Genomic DNA, 26,983 nt, shown 5'->3' on the forward strand with positions numbered 1-26,983 from the left:
ACCATCGTGTGGATAGAAACAGTAATTCCACAAGTAAAGCTGACAGAGCTCTTGTTAGGCTTTCATTGCAAGGAAATAAAGGTTAACAGACAAAAACAACAAATATATGAGGTGATACCTTTTTATTGGACTTCTTACTAGCTTTCAGGAGCTAATACTCTCTTCCTCAGGTCAAAAGAGAATGAGCAAACTATGACATTACTACAAAATATAAGTGATTCATAACAGGCATTCCAATGATAAGAAAGGAGGAGAGTGAGGCACGGTTTATTGATGGTCAGAAAGGGACGGGCAATATAATTTTAATGCTCATAATGAGATAAGAATTTCCCTATTTTGGGCTGGAGAGAGAGAAAGAATATCTTTATTAGGCTCTCATATTAGTCAACTATTTATAGTTGGTGTTTCAAGAAGAGAATACATAACCCTGGTTTTGAGAGACCTACATTGACTTCTAGTGAAATGGAGGAATAGATTTAGGTTGTTGACTGTTGTTTCCAAACTTTTGAAGATCATCTCTCCCTGTGTACTGCGAGATCATATTGAGCTCTATAGTCCAAGCCACGTACTGAGATCTGAGGGTACCAATTTATTAGTTATTCCCCTGGTTAAAAAGTTGAGGTGGGCTAAAACAAGAGAGTGAGTTTTTTCATCAATAGCACCAAATCAGTGGAATAAGCTGCCTGCTGATCTTAGACACCAGCAAGATCTTAAAGTGTTTAGAAAGGCATTAAAAGCAGTGTTTTTTGAAGAAGCATTTGGGTGAAGAAGCATGACTTTTAATGTATTGATGTAAATGTACTGAACTTATGTATGTGTATTGATTATATGTTGTTATGTGTATTAATCTGTATAATGTTGAGTTTATGATTGTTTTACTATACTCCGTGCTGAACAGGTTCTAGGAAGTAACAGATATAAGAACTTTTAAATAATACATAAATAAATAATAAATGCTGGGCTTCACGTACCCTGGTCTGACCCAGTATGACATATCTAAGAACATAAGAACTTGCCATACTGAAGCAGATCAAGAGTCCATCAGTCCCAGCATCCTGTTTCCAACAGTGGCCAAACCAGGTTACAAGTACCTGGCAAGTATCCACACATTAAATACATCCTATGCTACAAATGCCAGCAACAATCAGTGGCTATTCCCTAATGATTAATAACAGTTTAAGGAGTTCTCCTCCATGAACTTACCCAATCCTTTTTTAAACCCAGCTACACTAGCATCATTAACCACGGCCTCTAGCAATGAATTCCAGAGCTTAATTGTGCATTGAGTGAAAAGAATTTTCTCCGATTTGTTTTAAATCTGCTACTTACTAACTTCATGGAGTGCCCCTAGTCCTTGTATTTTCCAGGGTTATGTATTCTCTTCTTATTTACGCAGATGACATTCAGTTTATGATACCTTTTTTCGACTCATGGTCCAAAACATTCTCTTCACTACATATTTACCTAAAGACAATAAAAACCTGGTTATCCCATATTAGGTTAAAACTAAATGCTACAAAAACAGAACCAACCTCCACAAACATTTACATTCGGAAATCAACATATACCCATAAAAAAATATGCAAAAAATTTAGGTAGAATTATAGATTCTAAACTGCCAATGACCAACAACATATCTGAAATAGTTAAAAAAAATCCTTCTTTAAATTATACATGCTCAAAAACCTCAAACCTCTACTATCAACACCCGATTTTCGATCAATCACACAAGCTTTAATACTCACGAAACTGGACTACTGTAATTCCCTATATCTAGGTTTACCGATATCAATAATACATTCTCTACAGCTTGTTCAAAACGCCACAACCAGAACCATCTTTAACCTACCCCGGAAAGAACGCATAACACTAGGGGTGTGAATCGTGTGATCGATCGTCCTAACAATCGATTTTGGCTGGGGGGGGGGAGGGAAATCTGATCGTCATGTTTTGTTTTGTTTTTTTTTTTTTTAAATCATTAAAAATCGTAAATCGGGGGAGGGCGGGAAAACCGGCACACCAAAACAACCCTAAAACCCACCCGACCCTTTAAAACAAATCCCCCACCCTCCCGAACCCCCCCAAAATGTTTTAAATTACCTGGGGTCCAGTGGGGGGGGGGGGGGTCCCGGCGCGATCTCCCGCTCTCTGGCCACGGCTGTGTTAAGAGAAATGGCGCCGGTGGCCCTTTGCCCTTATCATGTGACAGGGCAAAGGTAGCGCCGGCGCCATTTTGGTTCCTGGCTCCCGACGTCACGCGTGCAGGAGATCGCTCCCGGACCCCTGCTGGACCCCCAGGGACTTTTAGCCAGCTTGGGGGGGCCTCCTGACCCCCACAAGACTTGCCAAAAGTCCAGCGGGGGTCCGGGAGCGTACTCCTGCACACGGGCCGTATTGCCAATATTCAAAATGGCGCTGGCGCTACCTTTGCCCTCACTATGTCATACGGCCAGCGCCATCTTGTGCTCCTACCATGTGACAGGGGCCGACCAATGGCATCGGTTGCCCCTGTGACATAGTAAGGGCAAAGGCTATCGGCACCATTTTGAATACTGGCAGCCGACGGCCTGAGTGCAGGAGATGGCTCCAGGACCCCCACTGGACCACCAGGGAGTTTTGGCAAGTCTTGGGGGGGTCAGGAGGGTGGGGGTTTTGTTTAAATTCGCTCCTTTACAGGTCGATCCAGTAAAGTGTGCTCCGTCGGAGCGCACTGTCACCCTGCTCTGAACGCGTGTTTTCCCTTACCCCTTATTCAGTAAGGGGAGGAAAACACGCGGCCCACCCGCGGCACCTAATAGCGCCCTCAACATGCAAATGCATGTTGATGGCCCTATTAGGTATTCCCGAGCGATCCAGTAAGTAAAATATGCAGCCAAGCCGCACATTTTACTCTAAGAAATTAGCGCCGCCCAAAGGTCGGCGCTAATTTCTTCCGGCGCCAGGGAAGTGCACAGAAAAGCAGTAAAAACTGCTTTTCTGTGCACCCTCCAACTTAATATCATAGCGATATTAAGTCGGAGGTCCCCAAAAGTATAAAAAAGTAAAAAAAAAAAAAAATAAAAAAATTTTGAATTCGGCCCGCGGCTGTCGGGCCGAAAACCGGACGCTCAATTTTGCCGGCGTCCGGTTTCCGAGCCCGTGGCTGTCAGCGGGCTCGAGAACCGACGCCGGCAAAATTGAGCGTCGGCTGTCAAACCCGCTGACAGCCGCCGCTCCAGGCCAAAAGGAGGCGCTAGGGACGCGCTAGTGTCCCTAGCGCCTCCTTTTCCTCGTTTGCACCGCGTCGCCTAATTTAAATACTGGATCGCGCGCACCGGCGAGGGGCCGGTGCGCGCGCCGGGAGAGCGGGCGTTAGTCCGCTCTCCCACGGACTTTACTGGATCGGGCTGTTAGATGGCCGAATAATTCAGTGAAGATTTGTTGTATTTGTGCGAATTGCGATACGTTTCGCTTCCCCACGAATACAACGAATATGGCCCTATATGTTGCAGATTGCTAATACGTTGCAAAAGAATGCACTCCCCTACTCATTACTAGAGACCATCAAGACAGCTTCGGTCCATGGACAAATGTATTCTGGAAATCCCCTCAATCAGAACAGTAAGCCTAGCAATAATCCCAAAAAGGGCTTTTTCTGTGGCAGGCCCAATATTGTGGAACGCTCTACCTGAACATATCCACCTGACTACAAATTCAAAAGATTTTAAGAAAAAATTGAAAACTCACTTGTTTAACAGTGCATTTAACATACAATCACTGCAGTAAGACAGTACTTTACCCATTCTGTTACTAAGACAAAATTCCTTTCGTACCTTGATGTATTTTACTTTCTATTTTTAATCTACTTTGAATGTTGATTGTTGATATTATGAATGTATCTTTGTAAACCGCCTAGACGGGCATATATATGCCTTATTTGTGTGGTATATAAAAACTTTTAAATAAATAAATAAATGTTCCACAAGGGTAAATAATCGCTTCACATTTACTCATTCAAGTCCTTTCATGATTTTGCAGACCTCTATCATATCCTCCCTCAGCCGTTTCTTCTCCAAGCTGAACAGCCCTAATCTCTTCAACCTTTCCTCATAGGGAAGCCATTAAATGCCATTTATCAGTTTGGTCACCCTTCTCATTTCCCCAGTGCAACTATATCTTTTTTGAGATGCGGCGACCAGAATTGCACACACTATTCAAGGTGTGGTCTAACCATTGAGCTATACAGAGGCATTATGACACCCTCCATTTTATTTGCCATTCCTTTCATAATAATTCCTAAAATTCTGTCTGCTATTTTGACTGCCACATTTCAATATAATATCAATTATGATGCCCAGATCTTATTCCTGGGTGGTTACCCCTAAAATGGAACCTAACATCGTGTAGCTACAACATGGGTTATTTTTTCCTATATGCTTCAGCTTGCACTTCTTCACATTAAATTTCATCTGACATATATGGACGCCCAATCTTTCAGTCTCACAAGGTCCTCCTGCAATTTATCACAATCTGCTTGTGATTTAACTGATCTGAATAATTTTGTCATCCACAAATTTGATAACCTCACTCATCGTACCCCTTTCCAGATTATTTATAAATATATTAAAAAGCACCTGTCCAAGTACAGATCCCTGAGGCACTCCACTGTTTACCTTTTTCCACTGAGAAAATTGACCATTTAACCTACTGTTTCCTGTCTTTTAACCAATTTGCAATCCACAAAAGGACATCGCCTCCTATGCCATGACTTTTTACTTTTCTTAGAAGCCTCTCATGAGGGACTTTGTCAAACGCCTTCTGAAAATCCAAAATACACCACATCTACCGGTTCACCTTTATCCACATACTTATTCACCCCTTCAAAAAAATGTAGCAGATTTATGAGGCCCTAAGCAGCATTCAAGCAGTTTACAATAGTTTAATAAATGCATTTCATAAAACAAAAATATAAAGTAAACATATTGGGCCCGATATTTAAAGCACATTCAGTGCTATTTAGCCAGTTAAGAGGGACTTATGTGGCTAAGTAGCAGCTGCTGAATATGCACCCACATTCAACAGCTGTATAAGGGCCAGATTCACTAAGGCTTTTCTCTTGTTCTGTGTCTATAGGGACAAAGCCTTGATGAATCAGGGCCCAAGTCCCTTATATGGCTGAAAGTTACATGCACAAAAAGTAAGTAAATGTACTCGGCGGATCAGAGGCAGAGCGAGTTAGCCATATAACTTATATGGCTAACTACAAATATTTGGAGTATATGTGTAAATTTAAACACACTATACAGCAGGTGTACATTTAGCCAGGTAGACTTATCCGGCTAAGTGCGTATATACATATGCATATATTCAGCGGCTTTGCTGTGTCGCTGAATATACATTGTATTAGCTGCTGAATATACATCAAAATGCGTTATGGCGTTAACGCATGCGATAATTGTGTTACTGCATGGTGCAAATGCAATTTTTTTGAAGGGGCTGGATTGGGGAGGGGTTTGGGTGGGATTAATTAAAATGAGGGGCAATATTGCATGGTTTTAATGCCAGAAATAACTACACCTTTTTCCTGGCGTTAGGCTGTACAATATGCCCGAAATGGCCATAACACAAATTGTGTTAAAGATTGCAATTGCATTTCAGGGAGAGGGAGGGAGGGAGGGAGAGAGAGAGAGAGAGCGCCTCTGAGGAGGCCTTCACAGTATTCAACTATTTATATCACCATAGGAGGGCCAGCTAATAGCCCAAGGTGAGGTATTGGTGGTTTAGGGTTTAGGGGCCAGTTTTACATGCAGAGTGAGACGTACGAACAGCACAGTACACCTCGGTGAAGATTTGACGTCATTTGGAGTGAGGAAAGTCTCACAAAATTGGGATTTCTACAATGTTCTCTTACCCTAGCTTGATGGACTCTATAACATGGTACTATCAAGCTAGGGTGAGAGAATCACTCCAAATGACGTCAAATCTTCACCAAGGTGTATTGTGCTGTTCGTACGTCTCACTCTGCATGTAAAACTGGCCCCTAATCCCTAAACCATCACCAACACCTCACCTCGAGCTATCAGAAACTTTGTTTTATATCTACGTTCCCATGCTCTAAAAAACCATGTTCTATGTAACGCCTTTTCAGCGAGTGTTTTGTTCTATGGAAACCAACCTGATTCGATATGTCTATCGAGAATGTCGGTATATAAAAATTCTAAATAAATAAATAAATAGTTGAGTACTATGAAGGCCTTATAAATAGTCTCTCTCTTTCTCTCTCATGACCAGATAATAATAAATTCCTATGACATAGCTGGAACTCACTTCTCACTAAGGAGAAAGGCTAGCAGTGTCCAAAAAACTTCCTAACCTATTTAATCTTCCCCCCACTAAGGACAACACAACAACATAAAAATAACCTGAATGGGCCCAACCCAGTCACTCACAACTTACTCACACAAGAAACTTCCCAAGAGGAGAAGTCAGAGTCCTGCTGCTAACTGATACCTTTTGTAGGTTGTGTTTCATTTTACTGGCCCTACATGAGCTTTCAAGATCATACAAGAATTTTCTTTTCTCTTGAACAGAACATCTTTTAGGTGGTCCAGTTCCCAACATTTCAAGTCTCCTCCAGGACCAGTTTGTCTTCTCAAATTCTGCAATGCTGATTCACATCAATTACTATTTCCATGCAATACTTCCTGAAGAATTCCCACCCCTACAGTAAACGTTTGCTATAAATAATACTTCCTTCAGCCTTGCAGCCATATGTGAAGAAGGAACATTGTGGTCTTGAGAGCTCATGCACTACCATTTCCTGCTTATTTTTGCCTTGGTCTAATGAAGGGTCTAATGAAGGGTACTGAAGCCTAAAAAGAACCGTGCAGTCAGAGTCCTTACAACCATATAGTCTTGGTCTCTTGGACAGTGCAGTGTGCACTGTACTGTTCACTGATAGTATGGGACCATCAGAGAATGGCTGCTAGAAAACTGGGACTGTTTCATGTGTGGTTATTAGAGATGTGAATCGTGTCCTCGATCGTCTTAACGATCGATTTCGGCTGGGAGGGGGAGGGAATCGTATTGTTGCCGTTTGAGTTTTAAAAATATCGTGAAAAATCGTTAAAATCGTGAGCCAACCCCCTAAAACCCACCCCCGACCCTTTAAATTAAATCCCCCACCCTCCCGAACCCCCCCCCCCCAATGCTTTAAATTACCTGGGGATCCAGCCGTGGTCCAGAATGGCGGCGGTCCGGAACGGCCCCCTCAATTGAATCCTTTTGTCTTCAGCCGGCGCCATTTTGCAAAATGGCCACCGCAAAATGGCAGCGGCCATAGACAGGAGGTCGTTCAGCGGCGGTCCGGAACCCCCGCTGAACGACCTCCTGCAGTCGATCTCCTGCCGGCGCCATTTTCCGTACGGAAAACGATTCGCGGCAAGAAATCGCTTCCTGAACCCCGCTGGACTCCCAGAAACTTTTGGCCAGCTTGGGGGGGCCTCCTGACCCCCACAAGACTTGCCAAAAGTCCAGCGGGGGTCCGGAACGACCTCCTGCGTCGAATCGTTTTTGTCTATGGCCGCCGCCATTTTGCGGCGGCCATTTTGCAAAATGGCGCCGGCTGAAGACAAAAGGATTCAATTGAGGGGGCCGTTCCGGACCGCCGCCGTTCTGGACCACAGCTGGATCCCCAGGTAATTTAAAGCATTTGGGGGGGGGGTTCGGGAGGGTGGGGGATTTAATTTAAAGGGTCGGAGGTGGGTTTTAGGGGGTTTTAGTGTGCCGGTTTTCCTGCCCTCCCCCTTCCCCCGATTTACGATTTTTTAATGATAAATCAGGGGAATTGGTATTGTATCGTGGCCCTAACGATTTTTGACGATTTAAAATATATCGGATGATATTTTAAATCGTCAAAAAACGATTCACATCCCTAGTGGTTATTAATTCCTTCACAACTGTGCGGTTTGAGATGTTTCCAGTTGGTACAACTGAGCAGCCCACACAGTTCAAACGCTTTTGCTTTCTATTTCTTTGCCTTCCCCTCCTCTCTCTCTCCGTCTCGCTTTTTAACCCCCACCTCTTTCTTTGTTCTTTTTGCTCTCGCAGTAGTCAACAGAGCAGCCAGCAGAGCAGTCATGATGATGACTCATCCCGATACCTGAGTCCCCGCTTCCATGAAGAGAGGTAGGTTCCCCCCAGACCAGCCCCTGCTTAAAAGATGTCGGAAAGCACAGGCTTTAGCTTTCTTCCAGAAGAGAAATGCTGCCCACTTGGGAGGGACGGAACAACAACACTTTCAGTCCTCAGCATCAGATACTGTGCACCACCCTGGCAAACACTTTGCCCTCTGTTTTTCTGCATTTACGTTTCAACAGGAGTACAGTAGGGGATCTACATATTAAGAGGTAGATCTTCAGCTACTTTCTGGCTGGAGATAGTCAGATAAACATATCCAGCAGCTTAGCCACACCACTTAATAAGCCTGGCTAACTTTATATCCATTTCTACTTTTCTGCCTAATTTAGCTGGATAAGGCTGAATATCAACACTTATCTGACTAACAGGTCGATACAGTAAAGAGCACAGGAAAATGAGCGCTCTGTGTTGAGCGTCCGCTTTCCTAATGCGCATCCAGTCACCTCTCCTGGGCATGCAATACCTTATTTAAATGAGGGGTCGCGCTGAAAAAAAGAGGCATTAGGGACAGTAGCACGTTCCTAGCACCTCCTCAGCAACAGAAGCCCAGGAGAGGTGGCTGTCAGCGAAGCATCCGTTTTCCTAACTTGTGCACAGCCACGAGCTAGGACGATGGATGCTCATAAAATTGAGCGTCCATTTTCTTAACCTGATCCATGGGCACATTTGGATTTTTTACCTTTTAGTTCCACCAACTTAATTTCGCCATGATATTAAGTCGGAGGATGTACAGGGAAGCAGTATTTTCTGCTTTTCTGTACACTTTTTCGGACTGTTCAGGAATTAGCACCCGCCCTTGGGCAGGTGCTAATTTCTGAGTGTAAAATTTGCGGATGGAGCACATTTTCTTTTCTGTATCCCGGGCGAATAACTAATAGGCTCATCCACATGCATTTGCATGTGATGAGCGCTATTAAATTTTTTTTTTTGGGGGGGGGGGGGGGGGTTGGACGCATGTTTTGGACGCACTAAATCCCGTATTGTATAAGGGGTAGTGGACGCGCGTCCAATACAGGCGTCCAACCATGGGTAAAACAGTGCACTTGGCTGAGCGCACTTTACTGTATCGGCCTGTAAGTTAGCCAGATAAGTAGTAATGCCCCAAAATGCCGACTTCCTACCCACCACTTCTTAGTCAGATAAATAGTTATCCAGCTAAATGGTAGCCACTGAATGTGGCCAAATATTCAAACAGCACTACTTAACTGGATAAATCAGAACTTATCCAGCAAAGTGGCACTGAATATCTGCCTCTAAAGATTTTCTCCCAATTCCGTGTCTAAGGCAAGCTATACAGGCACATTTGTACCTGCGAACCTTTCGGTGAATTTTAAAATTTGCTCATACTTATACTTGCTGTTTCTACAGATGGAGGAATGGGAGCAAAACTACTTGCATAGATTTGAAAATTCAATTATTATAATATTATTATAATGTTATGGAGGATGGTTTCACAGGGATCCAGCTGGGCAACTAAGGAGTTAGCCGTCTAGACCCCCAGGGGTGAAAACACCCGCATAGCTTCTAACAGCATGCACGCAAGAACTTTCATTCATATTAACAAGAGGTGTTCCTGAAGGCATGGTTAGGTAGGGTGAGGGGGAATAAACTATATGCACAGAATTGAATTTTCAAATCTATGCAAGTAGTTTTGCTCCCATTCCTCCATCTGTCCATCTTTCAGCCATATTAGGGACATCCATGGAAGGCGAAGCCCAGGCAGGTGTGGAGCAGGAGAATCAAAAGGCATATGAACACAGGTATTAATCACATGAAACCAGTAATGAATGTAGGAACAAATTCAATATATGTTAAATAAAAACAAAAAACAATTTTTAATAAATGTTTAAGGAAAGCATCAAACAGGGAGCTTCACTGAGAATTTTGAAAGTGAGGTTATTTATAAATAACTTTTAGAGTTGATGAGATGGGGTGGAGTTTTCACTTTCAAAATTCCCAGTGAAGCTCCCTGTTTGATACCTTCCTTAAACCTTTATTAGAATTGGTTTTGGTTTTTATTTAGCATGTATTGAATTTGTTCCCACATTCATTACTCCAGATGCTGGTGCCATTTTTAAAGCATCAGAGACCCAGGCAGGAGGAAGTGGGCATTGCTTCCACCCTGCCTGGAGGATCCAGGAAAGGGGTGAATGGGGGCTGGGAGCTCCTCAGCCCTGGCAGTTTTACAAGGAGGTAAGGAGAGCATGCAAGGCCCAGCCCCGGGTAGGCCCTGGTGCCAGGCAGCCCTCAGTGTGGGGCTGGTTTGGGCACTGGGTATATCTTAGTTCCTAGCTAGCTCCAGGCAGGCCCTGGTGCCAGAGAGGCCCTGAGGCTGGGCTGACTCTGGGCAGGCCCTGGTGCCATGTAAGCCTCAGCACCGGGCAGATTCATGGCAAGCCCAGGCACCAGGTAGGCCTCAGCGTCAGGTTGGCTTGGGGCAAGATCCAGGCCAGGGAGGCAAAAATGACAGGGTCCCCCGTAAGCCCTTTATTTTTTATTTGGTTCTTTTTTTTTTTTTTTGCTGGTTTTTTTCCCTTTAATGTTTTTTCGGTTTGGCAAATAAACCCAACCAAAAAAAAAAACCAAAAAAAAACAAACAACCCAAAAACATTTAATGAACTGAAAAAAACCTCGAACCTCCAGAAACAGAAACCCAACCAAACCAAAACAAGAAAATGGGGGCTGCCCATCCCTATCAGTCAAGTAGGAAGCACTGAAGATGGCATTAAGTACTGCCATGTGATGGCCTGTATAAGTAATACTGAGCACAGAGGGACAGGCAAAGCAGGCAACAGAGCAACAACAGACACATGGGAAAGAGAATTAATACAGAGACTGCAGGGACAGAGCTCAGCAATGTAATACAGTGACCTCAGGGACACAGCAAGCTGGGATAATATGATCACTACAGGCACAGCAGCGAATTAATACAGAGACTGCAGGGAAATGAGATAAAAAGCACAGTCTCCACCAGTACATTTGTAAGAAAGACTGTGCCTTTTAAAATACAAACAATGTCGCTTTCTCATTTGCTACTGCATAACAGCTATAATAAAGTTCCTAATCCTACAGCCGTGAGTGATAATGGGAATATTTCTCTGTTGACTCAGAATGCTTAGTTCTCAATCGTGTGCCTCACAGTTTGACCCCAGGCATGTACAAAAAAATGCTATTAGTTCACTGCTCTTTCCTGCCTCGCTGTGCCTTCCAGAGTGGGCTGTGTTGAAATGTGTCACTTTTTGAGATCATTTGGCCCCGGATGGGTGTACAAAAAGTTAACTTTCAGTAAAGAGGGGTTATTTCTTGCATTTGTGCCTGAGGTTTCCTTCATGACCTGCAGAGCAGGTCACCCAGAGCAGGCACCTTGATAACACCCGCCATGGAAAAAGAGAGAAATTATTCCTCAGGAAAGGAGAGAGGAAAACGGCTGCCCTGTAAAGGATGCGCTGCAGCAATACGTAACATTGTTTAGTTCACCTTCGCCTTTTAACTAGGACGTTAACGGCATCAGAGCAAGAGCACGGGTAACTGACATTACAATATGAAACAGCCACGGGGTTTGATACATTAGTACATCCGGTCGAGGGGAATGGGGGCATAGTGCGGATGGGGGAGATGGTTTCAAGTTTTCTAGCATGCATTGCAGACTGACTTCTGAGCTAGGAAGAAGGAGCAATACCCTAACAGCTGAGATATATCCCTAGTTAATGTGGTGGTGGGGAGGGGGCGGAGAGGGTGGAGGAAGGGCACATGACCGGAAAGGGTGATGACCACAGCTGGAACAGTGAAGGCGATCAAGCTGGTATGGCTAACAGTGGGGAGACACCCTCAGTTGAGAGGAGCAACTCAGCAGACCGGGTGGGCCCAGGGCCAGTGCAAGGGTATTAGGCGCCCTAGGCGAAACGTCAGCTATGCCGCCCCCCCGCCTCCACACACAATTAACTTACATTGTGCATTAATGAAAATAACGAAGTCTGTATTTATAACAGAACACTTATTTGACATTTTTATGCCATGTAAACCATTGAGATGATTTGTCTTATCGACGGTATAGAAACTTTTATAAATAAATAAATAAATAAAAATAAATAAAATAAACATAAACCAAAGCTATACTTGTTGCTCAAACAAAAAAAGCAGACACATCACATAATATTAAATAATTAAAATGGCAGTCAATCAAGAAAAATAAACTTAAAAAGCCACCTTTCCTTACCCCCTCCAGCAGCTCTCCTACTCCTCTTCCATGCAGGCTGTAGTACACACCAGAAGCAGCAGTAGTGGCTAAGCTCTATACTCATGGTCCTCTTCCTTAATGCCCATGTCTCTCACACACACACCATATCAGTCATGCCCCCATGACCAGTTTCTGTCTCTCACACACCAATCATCTCCCAAACAGTCTTTGACAAACACACCAGTCACCTTCCTGAACAGTTTCTCTCATGCCATACACACACACACAGGCTTCCCACTCCCGTGTTCTACTTACATATATGGGCTTCTCACTCTCATAATCACTTTCTCTTTCTCACACACACTCACCAGTCTCTCACTCTCATGCTTGTTCTCTCCACATGCACAGGCTTCTCATTCCCATAATCACTTTCTTTCTCTCACACACATACACAAACACACACACCAGTCACCTGATCTCTCTCATGCATACACACACACAGGCTTCCCACTCCCATGTTATCTTTCAGATATACAGGCTTCTCACTCCCATGCTGTATCTCACACACTCCCAGCTTTCTCACTCCCATGCTCACTCTTCACATGCACAGGCTTCTCATTCCCATAATCACTTTCTTTCTCTCTCTCTCACATACACACAAACACACACCAGTCACCTGTTCTGTCTTACATATACAGGCTTCTCCCTCCCATGCTGTGTCTCACACACACCCAGGTTCTCACTCCCATGCTCACTCTCTTCACATGCACAGACTTCTCATTCCCATAATCACTTTCTCTCTGTTACACACACACACACACACACACACACACCAGTCTCTCTCTCATTTCCATGCTCGCTCTCCAGGTGCACAGGCTTCTCATTCCCTGAATCACATTCTCTCTCTCTCACATTCACATACACACCAGTCACACCGTCACCTTACCAACCAGTCTCTCTCTCATACATGCACACACACACAGGCTTCCCACTCCCATGCTCTCTCTCACATAATCAGGCTTCTCACTCCAATGCTTTCTTTCAGATACACCCCCACAACACCAGGCTTCTTACTCCCATTCTTTCTCACATACCCAGAGTTCTCACTTCCATGCTTTTTCTCTCTTACACACACACACATCAGTCACATCCCTGACTGTCTCACACTCTCACACATCAGTCATCTCCTTGAGCAGTCACTTTCATTGTCTCTCACATATACACATACATCAGCTCTCTGACCAGTTTCTCTCAATCACACACACATGCTCTCGATCAAATACATTCTCTCACTTACACACAGGCTCTCAATCACACACAGGCAGGGTGGCTGCTTCTCTCTCTTTCTCTCACTCACTCACTTCCTCCCCCCCCAGCACAAATGGTAGCTGCCGCAGCCTCCTCCAGCCCCCGCAGGCCAAGAAGGAAGAATCCCATCGGCCGCGGGAGGCTCATGCTGCTGACTCCTTTCCCAATTACCGGCTGCTTCAATTGCTTGGGGGCCGATGCTGCTGTCGCCGCTATTTTTTTCATGCGGCACCGCTCTTTCTCCTTCCCGCGCATCACTTCCTGTTCCGGGTCGGGAGGAAGAAAAGGGCAGCTGCGGATGCCACAGCTTTTTTTTTTTTTTTTTGCACTGCTGCCGTTCCCGCTGGGCTTGAACGTGCTGATAGCCCGGCGGCAACGGCAGCAGGGAAGAAAGAGCAGCGGGAGAGACCGGGAGCACGCGAACCGCTGGGGGAGGTCAGATGGGTCTTTTGGGGCGGGCTGCCGGCAGCGGCTCTTTTATTTTTATCGGGGGGGCGGCGGCTTAATGCAGCTCTTTTCATTTTACCGGGGCAGCGGCTGAGCGCGGCTCTCTTAATTTTACCGGGGCAGTGCCGCCCCCGGGAAGCTGGCGCCCTAGGCGACCACCTAGTTCGCCTAGTGCTTCCGCCGGCCCTGGGTGGGCCAAATGCTCCTTATCTTCTGCCATCTCCTCTGCTAGTAAGGGGGGGGGGGAGCAATTTTTAAAACTGCCCAATCAGGTGCAAAGTCCGTGTGCATTTGGAACCTGCAGACTTTGTACAAATTTTCAAAGGGAAGGTCTACATGTACTTCTCCTTTGGAAATTGTCCAAGGGCTTTGCATCTGCTCTGTGCGCAGGCTAAATTTGGCTGAGAAGTAGCATCCATTTGGAAATGCAGTGCACACTCACGCTATTTTATAAGCCTTCCCAAACCAAAATACGCCCCAGGAACACCTCCCCTTAGCCCGACTAAAAATACGAGCGCTATGTAACCCCATATGCCTACTTTATGCCGGGTTAAGGGTGGGCAGTGTTCAGATATCCCTTTGCCCGGGTCACTTGGTATTCACCTGGGTAGATGGCGACTGAAAACTTTCCTTTAAAACTGGTAATGCACCCCATGGTTGAGAGCCAGCTGCCTAGTGAGAGAATGGTTGAAGGGGTTGATCAGAAACGCTAGCTAAGATATGGTGAGTAGAAAAAAGGTGCGGCAAAACTTAAAAGAGCAATGAGGTGGTTTGGGGGTAGTTGGGGGATGGGGGATGGGGCAGAAAGCAGCCAGCCTGCCAGATTTTGCATGGAAGTTGATTCCAGAGGTTGGGTGAAGGAAGGGTTTCAATCTTAATGTGGAACAGGGAAGAGAGGGAACAGGGAGATGTGGAACTGAGGGAGTCAGAAGAGAGCATAACATTGTACAAAATAGAAGATGTTAGGAGGAGGGATAATATGGAGAACAGAAGAGGCAAAATGGAGAGGTCTCCTTGCATGAACCACAGTTCGCTGCAATCTGTTCAGAAGCAGGGAAAGTGGGTTCCCATATCTTTTATCCGACTGATGGAAGAATTATCTGGAGATGATAATGTGCATGAACATTGGAGACCACAGAGGTCTCTGTTTACAGATCTGAGATGAGACATTTGAATAAGCCCAGGATTAGTGAAGGGCAGTGAAGGGCAGTAGCAGCTGAAGGAGACGGATGTAGAACAGGACGGTTAGCAAGCAGGCCATTGCTTTTCTTATGTCCCTGTATCAAAACATTGCAGCATCACCAGATTTTGTACTTGGCTGTGCTGTAATTCTTCTTTAATTGTAGTATAAGGATCCTTCCATCTGAAATCAGGATTGACGCAGGCCGCAGTTTCCGGTTGCAAGTCCCCCTTTGCACTGTGTTTCTGCCCTTGCAGTGCCACTTATGCCATTGGCTGCCCCTTTGCTCTGCTGTGCTGGAGTTAATTTACGGGAGCAGCTTGAGATGGTGCACAGGGCCTGAATAAACAAAGGGTTTCTCGTCTAAATGTTCCGCCTTCCTCCTTCAAAGAGAACAAAGGGACCCCAGAGTATAATTTATAACACGCTGGGGACTTGAGCTCAGAGTGAGTGCTTCAGATTTGTGTAATCTGCCCTCCAGTGTGTTTGCATCCAGCTGAGCATGTGTTTGGAGCTGTTGCGCCCACCTGTTTTCTAAGTTACTGTACACAGACAGATAGGGAACACATCTGCTGACTAGAGGCAAGGATATTTCTGGGTGGTGGTTGGGATGAGGGGAAACACTCAATTGAAGGGTAAGTACTGACAACCGTACACAGGAGAAGGGATCTGGGCGTGTTCATGTCCGATGGCCTCAGTGTAGCCAAGTAGTGTGATCTTTTGTTTGAACTACGCATATGTACAGAGCCTTGCGTGGTTCAAACAGAACATCACTGATCCACGTGGAAGAGCGAGATAGCAATAGGGAGGCCTCCTAGACCTGTGCTGCCCGTGGAGAAAGCCATGAGCACATGCTCTTCCTGCATTGCTGCCCCCTCTCCCCCAATGCCATGGATAACTGCATGCAGTGGCTGCAGGAGCATGCACTCTATGATGCCTTTCCTGCACTGCCACATCTGGTCAAGGACGCATTGACCACAGACTACCTATGGTACAAGATGAGGCACCACTGCTCAGAAACTTCCATTGGGGCAGAGGGGAAGATTCCTCTTTCAGTCCTATACCCCTAGGCAACTGCCTACTCCACCTAGCTTGAAATCTGGGCCTGGGAACAATAGGAACTACTGGGGACAAGCAAGGATAGGCCAATTCTGATTTCTTACAGCGGCTCTTCAGTGAGAAAAGGGAACTATAGCAGACTGTGAAACTCAGGATGATTTTTCAGGAGCTCTGATGATATTACCTATTAGTGAGGCACAGTGGAGGGCAACATCAGTTCTCAAGTGTTGCCAACAGGTTTAGTTTTCAGGATGTCCACAATGAATGTGCATGAGATATGTTTGCATGCACTAACTCACAATATACAAATATTGCATGCATATTTATTGTGGATATCCTGAAAACCAGACTTTATGGCACTCAAGGATTGGAGTTACCTACCCCTGTTCTAGGGATAGCAACTTCTCATAGGAGCATCCTAAGATCTATTGTCTTTTTATGGTGCACATGGACAATAAAAGTAATTTTCAGCTAGTAAAATTTGCAGAGATGTATTGGAAGTTGCATGGAAATCTCATTATCAACTAAGAAATTTTGGATCACCAGAGTCTCGTATTTCCTGCGGTTCGGGCTTTTAAAATTCGGGAAGGCCCACATTTCGGGTTAGTGCGTACTATCTCCTGTTAGTGCACGCTAACATTTTTTCCTTAGTGCACACCAACCCCGAAAGGAATGTTTCCTGATATTTCAGGAAAAATTCCTTTGGGTTTCGGCCTCCCCGATTCAGGACGAATGCACATCCCTACTAGAGTCTGTCTCTAAGAAAGCTATGAGCTAAATAAAGTTAGTAGGTAAAAGTGGTCTGTTTGCTGTTTTCCTGTTCTTTTGTGGGCTTTGTGCATGCTAGAGACTAGGTCTTAAGTCCCATCCTGCACATTTGTGTTCATTATGGAGAGATCATAGTCCTTAAAGCTCAGTGGTATTCAATCCCAGCCCTCAAGGGCCACAAACAGGTCTGGGTTTTCAGGATATCCCTAATGAATATGCATGAGATAGATTTGCATACAATAGGGGCAGTGAATTCCATTGCCTTAAGGAATACTTCCCTTCTTGAATTAACTCTGCCTGTATTTGGCGAAGAGCCAAGGGGAGGATCTGAGCTGTGTGCTGAGGATGGACCCATCTTGGCCTTTCGGCTAAGACTGAGAGTCTGTACCACATAGGGGGACCTGACCCCACTGTCAACATGATGATGTAACGACCAATGCCAGAACGTGAAAAATAAGCAGCAATCTTCCAAGGCTGCTGGTTTACTGTTTTCCATCCCTGCCTAAGGTATATGAGTCTGCAATCTCATGTGTACCTCCATAATCTGTCTGGGAGCTACCGGCTGTAGTAAACAGAAGCTAATGAAATGCTTTGAAGGTGATTTTATGCTGTGGGAAAGGAAGTACTTGTGTCAGATGATGAAGAATTGCAACAGCCCTGTTATAAGGCAATAAAACTGCTTGCTATAGGCTAGGCTTGTCACACACTGAGGTCCTGTGGAGTGAGGCTGGACTGAGTCATTCAGAACACATTTTTTCCTTAAACAGTTAAACAGACATCATGTCCTGGAAACTGCATCCAGAACGTCAGGAAACTTCACACCAGACAGTTTTGTTTTTTTTTAACCACCAAAATGCTGCAAAATAATAGTATACAAATAGCTGATGTACAGAGATTACACTTTTTTTTTTTAATTACTATGTAATTATGAAAAATTTCCATCACGGTACACTGTGGTGTACAAAAGAAGGACATCTGGAGAGATGCAAAGCATATATTGTAACAACTACATTATTTTTTTTAGAATACAAAAATATATTACATCATACATTTCTTTTCAGAAAAACTTGATTCACATTAATGACTGCATATAAATATTTCTCATTCATACTTTTATACATAAGTATTAAACTCAGGGTGAAGGTACAAATTAAATATTATTTTAAACTAAAGGGGAGCAAATCTCTGAAACATCATGTAGGTGTAGGTCCCTACCTTACAGGGCCTACAACCTTAAAGAAGAGAGAGTGTCAGAGAAGATACAAGGGGTGCCCAGCTACAAATCCAGGAATGGCTCAGGGGAGACGCGGGCTGGTGAGTGAGTGGTGAGGCAACAGGCATTGCGGGACATCAAAAGCCTGAGACAGAATGAAAGGCTGAGGAGAGCAGTGAGGCAGAGTGGTAGAGGGTGAGGAGGGCTGACTTTAACATACAAGAGAAGGAGCACAGGAAGAGAATGAAGAAGGGGGAGGTAGGACGTTTCAGGGCTGCATATTGATGAAAAGGAGTGAGGGAGAGACTGGAAGAAGAAGATATCTCTAAATCAGAATTATTATTTATCCCTGCCAAATCTCTTTGCTTGCCTTTTAAAGTGGGTTTTGTGGTTACTTCCTTAAGATGCGCACTTTTTTTAGTGCTTACAAGTCACCAGCTCAGACAAATAGAGATGCTCACACTGTCTTGAGATCCCCTCTCAGTTCATTAGGGTGAGTCCTACCTGTACATTTTACATTTCTTACTCAGGCAGGAAGTGGGCTTCATTTTGCAAAGCCAGCACTATAGGCCTCAGCGTTCAGCTGATGTTTTCACTCATAATCACTTCCAGGCCAGATGTCATAGTACTTGGTGACTAGAGGGTGGGTTTCAGTGTACGAAGACATTGCTAAGGGGTGGGGGTGCAGAGGGCATTTTGCCAGTTTTGTGGAACTGAGGGTAAGTGTTGCTGTTTGTGCGGTGATGAGGGAGTTGTAAAGTCTGAGAATACTTCAAGAGAATCCATAATAGGAAGCATTCCCCCGTTATCCTCCTCCCTAAGTGCCTGATAAGCATGCAAGGAGTGGGAAAGTTCCCTACTGGTTAGAGCGGGTGGGCTGCAAACCAGGGATGCTGGGGACCTTGTGATCTGAGGCAAAGTCACGTCACCCTCCATTGCTTCAGGTGCAAACCTGGGGGTGAATTTTCAAAACTTTGCATGTGTAAAACCTCGGACAGTATCGTATCTTATAAAGGTAAAAAATACGTGTGGATTTTCACTCTTGCGCACACAAGTACACACACAAAAAAAGGGCATTCTGGAACAGAGCCAACACTTACACACATAAGTTGCTATTTTAAAAGACGCGCACATACATTTGCCAACTTACTCGTCGTGTATTTGTACACCTGCTAATTATCTGGCATAAGCAATGTTACATGTGTAATGCTGACCGCTGGGATTTCTGGGTGAACTGAGGGAGCTCAGGCTGAAGAACCAGGGAGGTATCAATGACCTAGAGAAGGACTGGGCGGACTGGTGGACTAATTGGGAAACTGGTTAATTTCATTTAGGCATGCATATTTTAAAATTGGCCGTCATGCACGCGCAGATTCGGACTTAATAGGCAAGGAAATCCTATTTTACTTTTGTGCATAAAATATACAGGTGAATATTTTTTTAAATAGGTAGGAAGAATACATGCGTTCAATGCATTGATATACATGGTTTCAATGCATTGCATGTTTTTGCGTGTAAACCTACATATGCGCATGTGTGGTGGGGCAGAGATGCTCGTATTTTTGTAAAACGTGCATATATCATACGTGCAGGCTGTAAGATACTTGCGTAGATCTGCAGGGAAAGGCATACAAGGGCATGCATGCCGCCGCGCGCATTTGTTTGAAAGTTGTCCTCCCTGTTGGTGAGCCCTCTGGAGACAGTGGCTGACCGGTCAGGAAAGGTGGAATACTAAAGGAAATGATGGAAGAGTACAATGTTTACAAGCCATTCCTCCTTAATGACACTGACAGACAGGAAATGAGAAATGCCCTTTAGTGTCTGGAGCCTCTGAGTGACAGTGCCCGTGTACATCTGTGCATCTTGGCAGGTGGCCCTGAATCTGGGCACCCACATCCTGGTCTGTGCTGTCACGCTGCGCTTGCAGTCTCAGCACAGCAGCGCCAAGGAGCCGTTCCCTACCCAGAACGCACTCTCCGCTGATTGCATTTTCCTCAGCCGATGCGGCAGCTGAGCTCTTGTGCTGACTTAGGGAAATAAGTATTACACCCCCAGGGAGACGCTTAACAAGCAGTAGGCTGGAAGCACAGCACCACAGGCCAATTCCCACCTTTGTCCCCCTTCCCCCACTGCACACAACAGCTCCCGGTTCCTTACCTGCATGCAATGCTTCTGTACTGTTTTTGTACCTGTGGAAATGGGTCAGAGGAACCATGAGAGCCTTACCTTGGAGCCGGGAGAGGGAGGGGGGAAAGGGGGAGGGGAGAGCTGCTAGCAGGAGGTAGGTAGGGGAGCAGGCGGCATCACATTGGCACGAGTTGCTGAAGCGGCTGATGCAAGGAGGAGTGTTTACATCTCAACTGGGTCTCCACGTGCTCCTCACCTGCTCGCAGAAGCAGTGAGGAGGACAGAAGCTAGGGATGCCGGTGGTGGCTGTGCTGTGAGCTTACCCGATCGGCCTCACTAGCCACCTGCTTTGCATCTGAGTGGCTCCAGCGATCTCCTCCTATGGTTTCAATGGAATACTGAACCCTGGGAGTTGCTGCCCTGCCACTCCCATGGGCGTCTGGCTGGGAGAGGCACTGCCATGGTGCAGAATCAGTGCCCAGAGACAGCCTCTTGTGGCACTGCTGTGAAACAGGTCTGCCTCTTCCAGGTGTCCTCCCTCAGGAAGAAACTGACCTTCTGCCGATCCAAGTAAGTGGGCGACCATCAGCTGTAGGTGTGAAGTCCCATGGATGGAGAACACCTGGCCGCATGTCCTGCAGCTCTTGTGTGTCTTTGGCTGCTTTGCTGCAGGTTGCCCTTTTGGCATGATTCCTAGCGCACATCTTCTCCTGCTGTGCGAGCGCATCCATGCACCGCTGCACGTTATTTTAGCATGTGAACCCACGTTGAACTTGTGTCTGCCCTGATTGCCTCACTGGGTTCTGCATCTGCATTTGCGTTGTGCTACAAGTTTATCACATTGTGTATGCTCTTATGGACCAGGTGAATTTCCGACCGTGTGTGTATATATGTATAAAATGTTGATGGCTGTGAGTTATTGCATAGCAGGTGGGGGGGTTGGTTTAAATTGCTGTGTTATAGGCTGCACCTAATGCGTGAGTTCCCATGGATAGTGTGAGTTTCTCTTCACATGCCATCATGTCCTGTGCTCGCACACACACACACACACACACACACACGCGGTGCTTGCTTACGTTATGCCCCAGGACAGCCCAATGCTGGCTTTCTGCTTTCCCCGTGCTGTTGTACAGAGGGGGATATTTTTGTCTTCCTTGGGGGGGGGGGGCTCAATCCCCTTGAGAAAAAAAATGAGGATGATTACTGAGTCCAAGTGATGGCTGAATATGCAGTGTCTACCAAGGGTCAATCCAAGCTCAAGCATTCAGCTAGGGCAGGGGACTCAAAGGTTGAGTGGGTGGGATTTGCCTTTTCTTGACTGTGGCTTCATCTTCCCTGGTGCTGAGATTTTACATCCACTGGCATTCAAGAAACCTCCATTTTTTTCTCTATCTGGAGACAAAAATGAGGTTTCTTGAATGCCAGTGGATGTAAAATCTCTAAGTGACATTATTGAACAGAGCACAGAGAATAGTCTTACTGAGCAGAAGGCAGCTGGTGAGCTCAGGCAGAGCATTTTTATTTATTTGACAAATGTATATACCGCAGAGGCAAGGGGAAGGAGCATTGTGACAGTGTCAAAAGGGAGAAGGGGGAGGGCTGGATGGGAGGTACAGGACAAAAATAGGTAGGGATGGTTTCAGGGTGGGGAGGGAAGAGACTCGGGGAGCAAGGGAGGTGCATCAGGACAGCCTCAGTGATCCAGGGCTGCTGATTTGCACAGCACGACACTGTGACCATGTGAAAAGCCTGCAGATACGCTGCTCTGTGCTCTCTGCGGTTCTGTCAAGTGATGCAAAGTCACCTGCTTTCTTCTTTCTTCCTGCTCCAGCACTTTCCAAGCCGCCTCTTCCTAAGGGTTATTGTTAATTATGGAGGAGGACAGCATTCTGCTGCACACACTGTTAGTAATTACAGTTTTGACAATTTGCTGGAATATAGATTCACCTGCTTGTTCCTTAAGCCCTTGGCTGGCCGCAGCACTGACCCCCTTGGTCAACGGGACCTTTTCCAACTCAGAGGACAGTCAGGTGCACAGGGATGAAATCTCCCATTCAATCTATAGCTTCAAGGAAGAATTGGGAGGTGAATGTAGGCTGCTTGACTTACTCCAGACTTTATTGATTTGACTCCTTTCCAGGTCTAGCTGAGTAATCCTGTAGAATAAAAGGTGACCTAGCTCAAACCACCATGAAACAGGAGTCTTAAAAGGCTCCTAGATGGCGGAGAATGTGCACTGTCCTCTGACCTGGTGATTCCTGCCCTGAGATCCTTATTTAGAAGCCATGAAGCTGCTGGAGATGGGGACGATCGCCCCCATCTCTGGAGGAGGCCATGAAGCTGCTGGAGATGGGGACGATTGCCCCCATCTGGAGGAGGTCACAAGAAAATAGCATCTTGGCGTAAATTAAAAACCACCAAACTGCTATGTTAGGAACTGAAATGACAGCACCACAGAGTTATAATGTATGCCTTTGATTAGGGTGTATAACTGGGTGGAGTAGTAAGGGGATGTATATGAGAAGCCGGGCTGAAGCAGATAGGGCCCTCTTACTGGTTCAGCTAAGGGTGCTGCTCCTTTCGCTCAGCAGTAGCATCCCTGGTTTGAAGCCAGAAGCTTATAAGCTCAAATCGTGAGATGCCCAACTGGAAAACTAGTTGGTGGTGGCCCTGTGGGAGCGCACAGCAAGTGCTGGACCTTCTCAGGGTGACTTGCATGGTCACGGCCCCTTCGGTCTGGCAGGAGTGACAGCTCTGTGCCAGTGAGACAGGCTGTTTTCTAGCGAGGGCTCTCAGGCAACACTAACAAGAACTCTTAACCGCAGGAAGCAGGGTGGCATTTCTAACCAGCCTTTTTACTTGTTCTTTTGTAGGCTAGACAACACTGTGGAGAAGTCTGGGTGAGTCACACAATGATGAAATGGATCTTTGCTTTCCCAAAATGACCTGTAAATGACCTCTGGTATTTCTCAAAAACATGTTAAGAGCAGCTCCTAGTCCATTGCTGGGCCATTTAAGCATCAGGGCCCTATGAGTTTGCTTGTTACTGGACAGGAGCAGAGCTTGGCTACCCCTTGCACAAGCTGCTAAGATGGTCACCCATGTGCTCACAGGCTCTTTTGCTGGTTTGTGGAAAGTGTTGCTTGCCTTTGTTTATGCATTCGTTTGCTCACATGAATTACACCAGATTCATATTAATAATCATGTTGTTCTTCACGCTGGTCTTAGGAAGTGTTGCTCCCGCTATTCTACTTCTTCATTCTTCTCAAGCTCAGTCCTTCCCTCACTAGCACCACACTTCTCCATTTCTTCTCCGTGTCACCACTGTTAAAACGAACTGACCTAGTGCGGTATACCAAACCACAGATGCTTACTGTTTATACGGTGCTGGTCCTTGTGAGCAGGGGGGAGAGGGAGCATCAGATGCCACTTGTCTCGGTGCGTCATAGAACAAACACTCACCCATGGCGTGCTCACACATGCACTGGAAGTTTGAATTTGGATTTATTAAAAGTTGTCCGCTTCATCGCAATTGCCAAAGGTTCGAAGCAGATTACAATGTAAACAAAACATACATAATCAATTGGAGTAATACAAATACAAACTAAAAAAAACCCTGCAAAAGCTGCCATAAAAATCAGCACACTGCTCAGCATATCAAAGATTTCTGATACCGCTCATTCCTTAGTTTATCCAAATGCATGTATAAAGAAAAGGATTTGAACTTTGAACTGTTGGCATAATAGACTGTACAAAAATGTGTGCATCAAGAGAATGATCTATTTTGAATATACCCAACGTGAGAGTGCCTTTCATTCTCATATCTGGGATTGTGGTGGATTAGCTGGTGAGAGGGTAGGGGGGCTGGGGAGGAGGAGGATGGGGCAGGGGTGTGAACACACATTCTCTGACACTTACATGTCTCACTCATAACACATATAGAAGCATAGAAACATAGAAATGACGGCAGAAGAAGACCAAACGGCCCATCCAGTCTGCCCAGCAAGCTTTCACAGTTATTTTTCTCATACTTATCTGTTACTCTGACCGCTGAGGTCAGGGCCCTTATTGGTAACCTTTTGGTTCTAATTTCCTTCCATCCTCGCCATTGATGTAGAGAGCAGTGCTGGAGCTGCATCTAAGTGAAGTATCAAGCCTAATTGGTTAGGGGTAATAACCACCGCAATAAGCAAGCTACTCCCACACTTATTTGTTTACCCAGCCTGTGCAATTTAGTCCTTGTTGGTTGTCTTAATATAAATCATCTTTACTTCATTCCCCCCTGCCGTTGAAGCAGTGAGCTGCACTGTATATGTATTCAAGATGAAGTATCAATCTTAATTGGTTCGGGGTAGTAACCGTCTCAACAAGCAAGCTACTCCTATGCCTATTTGATTACCCAGACTATGCAATTCAGTCCTAGTTAGTAGTTGTCTGAATGTAAATCCTCTTATCTTCATTCCCCCTGCCGTTAAAGCAGTGAGCTGCGCTGTATATCTATTCAAAGTGAAGTATCAGGCTCAATTGGTTTGGGGTAGTAACCGCCGCAACAAGCAAGCTACTCCCACGCTTATTTGTGAATGCAAATCCTTTGTCCCAGATTTCCTCTTGCCATTGAAGCATAGAGCAATGTTGAGTCGCATTAACTGTGTGTATGTTTATTGAATAAGGGTATTAATCACCGTCAATTGCCGTCATTCCCGCAAGCCATCCCCATGCCTCTTCTTTTCATTCACATCCTCAAGACTTTATGGATCCACAGTGTTTATCCCACACCCCTTTGAAATCCTTCACAGTTTTAGTCTTCACCACTTCCTCCAGAAGGGCATTCCAGGTATCCATTATCCTCTCTGTGAAGAAATACTTCCTGACATTATTTCTGAGTCTTCTTCCCTGGAGTTTTAAATCATGACCTCTGGTTCTGCTGATTTTTTTGCAATGGAAAAGGTTTGTCGTTGACTTTGGATCATTAAAACCTTTCAAGTATCTGAAAGTCTGTATCATATCACCCCTGCTCCTCCTTTCCTCCAGGGTATACATATTTAGATTCTTCAATCTCTCCTCATAAGGCATTCGATGAAGACCATACACTTTTTTGGTTGCCCTTCTCTGTACCGCTTCCATTCTGTCTCTGTCCCTTCGGAGATATGGTCTCCAGAACTGAGCACAGTACTCCAGGTGAGGCCTCACCAAGGACCTGTACAAGGGGATAATCACTTCCCTTTTTTTTTACTCGATATTCCTCTCTCTATGCAGCCCAGCATTCTTCTGGCTTTAGCTATCACCTTGTCACATTGTTTCGCTGACTTCAGATCGTTAGACACTATCACCCCAAGGTCTCTCTCTCCTGCTCTGTGCCCATCAGCCCTTCACCCCCCATCAAATACATTTCTTTCGGATTTCCACACCCCATATGCATGACTCTGCACTTCTTGGCATTGAATCTCAGCTGCCATATCTTCGACCAATCTTCCAGCTTCCTTAAAACCCGTCTCATTCTCTCTACTCCTTCCGGCGTGTCCACTCTGTTGCAGATCTTAGTATCATCCACAAATAGACAAACCTTACCTTCTATCCCACCCACAATGTCGCTCACGAAGATATTGAACAGGACCAGTCCCAACACCGACCCTTGCGGCACTCCGCTCATCACCGCTCTCTCTTCCGAGTAAGTTCCATTTACCATCACACATTGTCTTCTGTCCTTCAACCAGTTTGCTATCCAGGCCACCACCTTGGCACTCACTCCCAAGCTTCTCGTTTTATTCATTAGCCTCCTGTGCGGGTTTGGATCAAAAGCTGCTAACATTGAGTGCTCTTTCTTGATCCAATTCCTTAGTCACCCAATCAAAAAAGTCTATCAGATTCGTCTGATAGGACCTTCCCTTGGTGAAACCATGCTGCCTCTGGTCCAGCAATTCTGCTGCTTGTAGATAGTTCACTATTCTTTCCTTCAGCAGTGACTCCAATACTTTTCCCACCACCGAGGTGAGGCTAACTGGCCTGTAGTTTCCAGCCTCCTCTCTGCTCCCACTCTTGTGAAGAGGGACCACCGCCACTCTTCTCCAGTCACTTGGCACCACTCCCTTTTCCAGGGATCTATTGAACAGGTCCCTCAGCAGAGCCGCCAGCACATCTGAGCTCTTTCAGTATCCTAGGATGAACCTCATCAGGACCCATGGCTTTGTCCACTTTCAATTTTCCTAGTTCTTCCCATACATTCTCTTCCGTAAACGGAGTTTCATCCATTCCATTCCCCTCCAGTTTCTTGTTAACTAGTGTCGGTCCTTCTCCGGGATCTTCTTTAGTGAACACCGAACTGAAGTATTCGTTTAATATTTCTGCCATTTCTTCATCTGTCTCCACCCATTGAACCTTTTCACCTTTCAATTTCACTATACCACTTTGGGCTTTTCTCCTTTCACTGATGTATTCTCACACACTCACACACACAGACTCTCTCATGCACATGCTCATTCAGACACATGCCCACTCTCACTTCTCTCTTCCACACACATGCCCACTT

The 26,983-nt window shown here is 45.5% G+C and overlaps 1 protein-coding gene across 5 annotated transcripts in view; it reads left to right on the top strand.

The window, feature by feature from the left end:
• GRAMD1B (GRAM domain containing 1B) overlaps window positions 1–26,983 on the top strand; it is a 230,608-nt gene that overhangs the window by 60,530 nt on the left and 143,095 nt on the right. For 3 of the 5 annotated variants that reach the window (XR_003852254.1, XM_029573983.1, XM_029573984.1), the window contains exons 4-5: window positions 8,089–8,166; window positions 23,331–23,357. Coding sequence is in view for 4 of the 5 variants with exons in the window: in XM_029573983.1 (XP_029429843.1) it covers window positions 8,089–8,166; window positions 23,331–23,357 (105 nt within the window). In the remaining variant the exon portion in view is untranslated. The remainder of the gene's footprint in view (window positions 1–8,088; window positions 8,167–23,330; window positions 23,358–26,983) is intronic. The other 2 variants (XM_029573985.1, XM_029573986.1) reach the window with 1 other exon arrangement.

Source organism: Rhinatrema bivittatum, chromosome 12 (assembly GCF_901001135.1).
Source record: "Rhinatrema bivittatum chromosome 12, aRhiBiv1.1, whole genome shotgun sequence".
In the NCBI taxonomy this organism is placed as follows: domain Eukaryota; kingdom Metazoa; phylum Chordata; class Amphibia; order Gymnophiona; family Rhinatrematidae; genus Rhinatrema; species Rhinatrema bivittatum.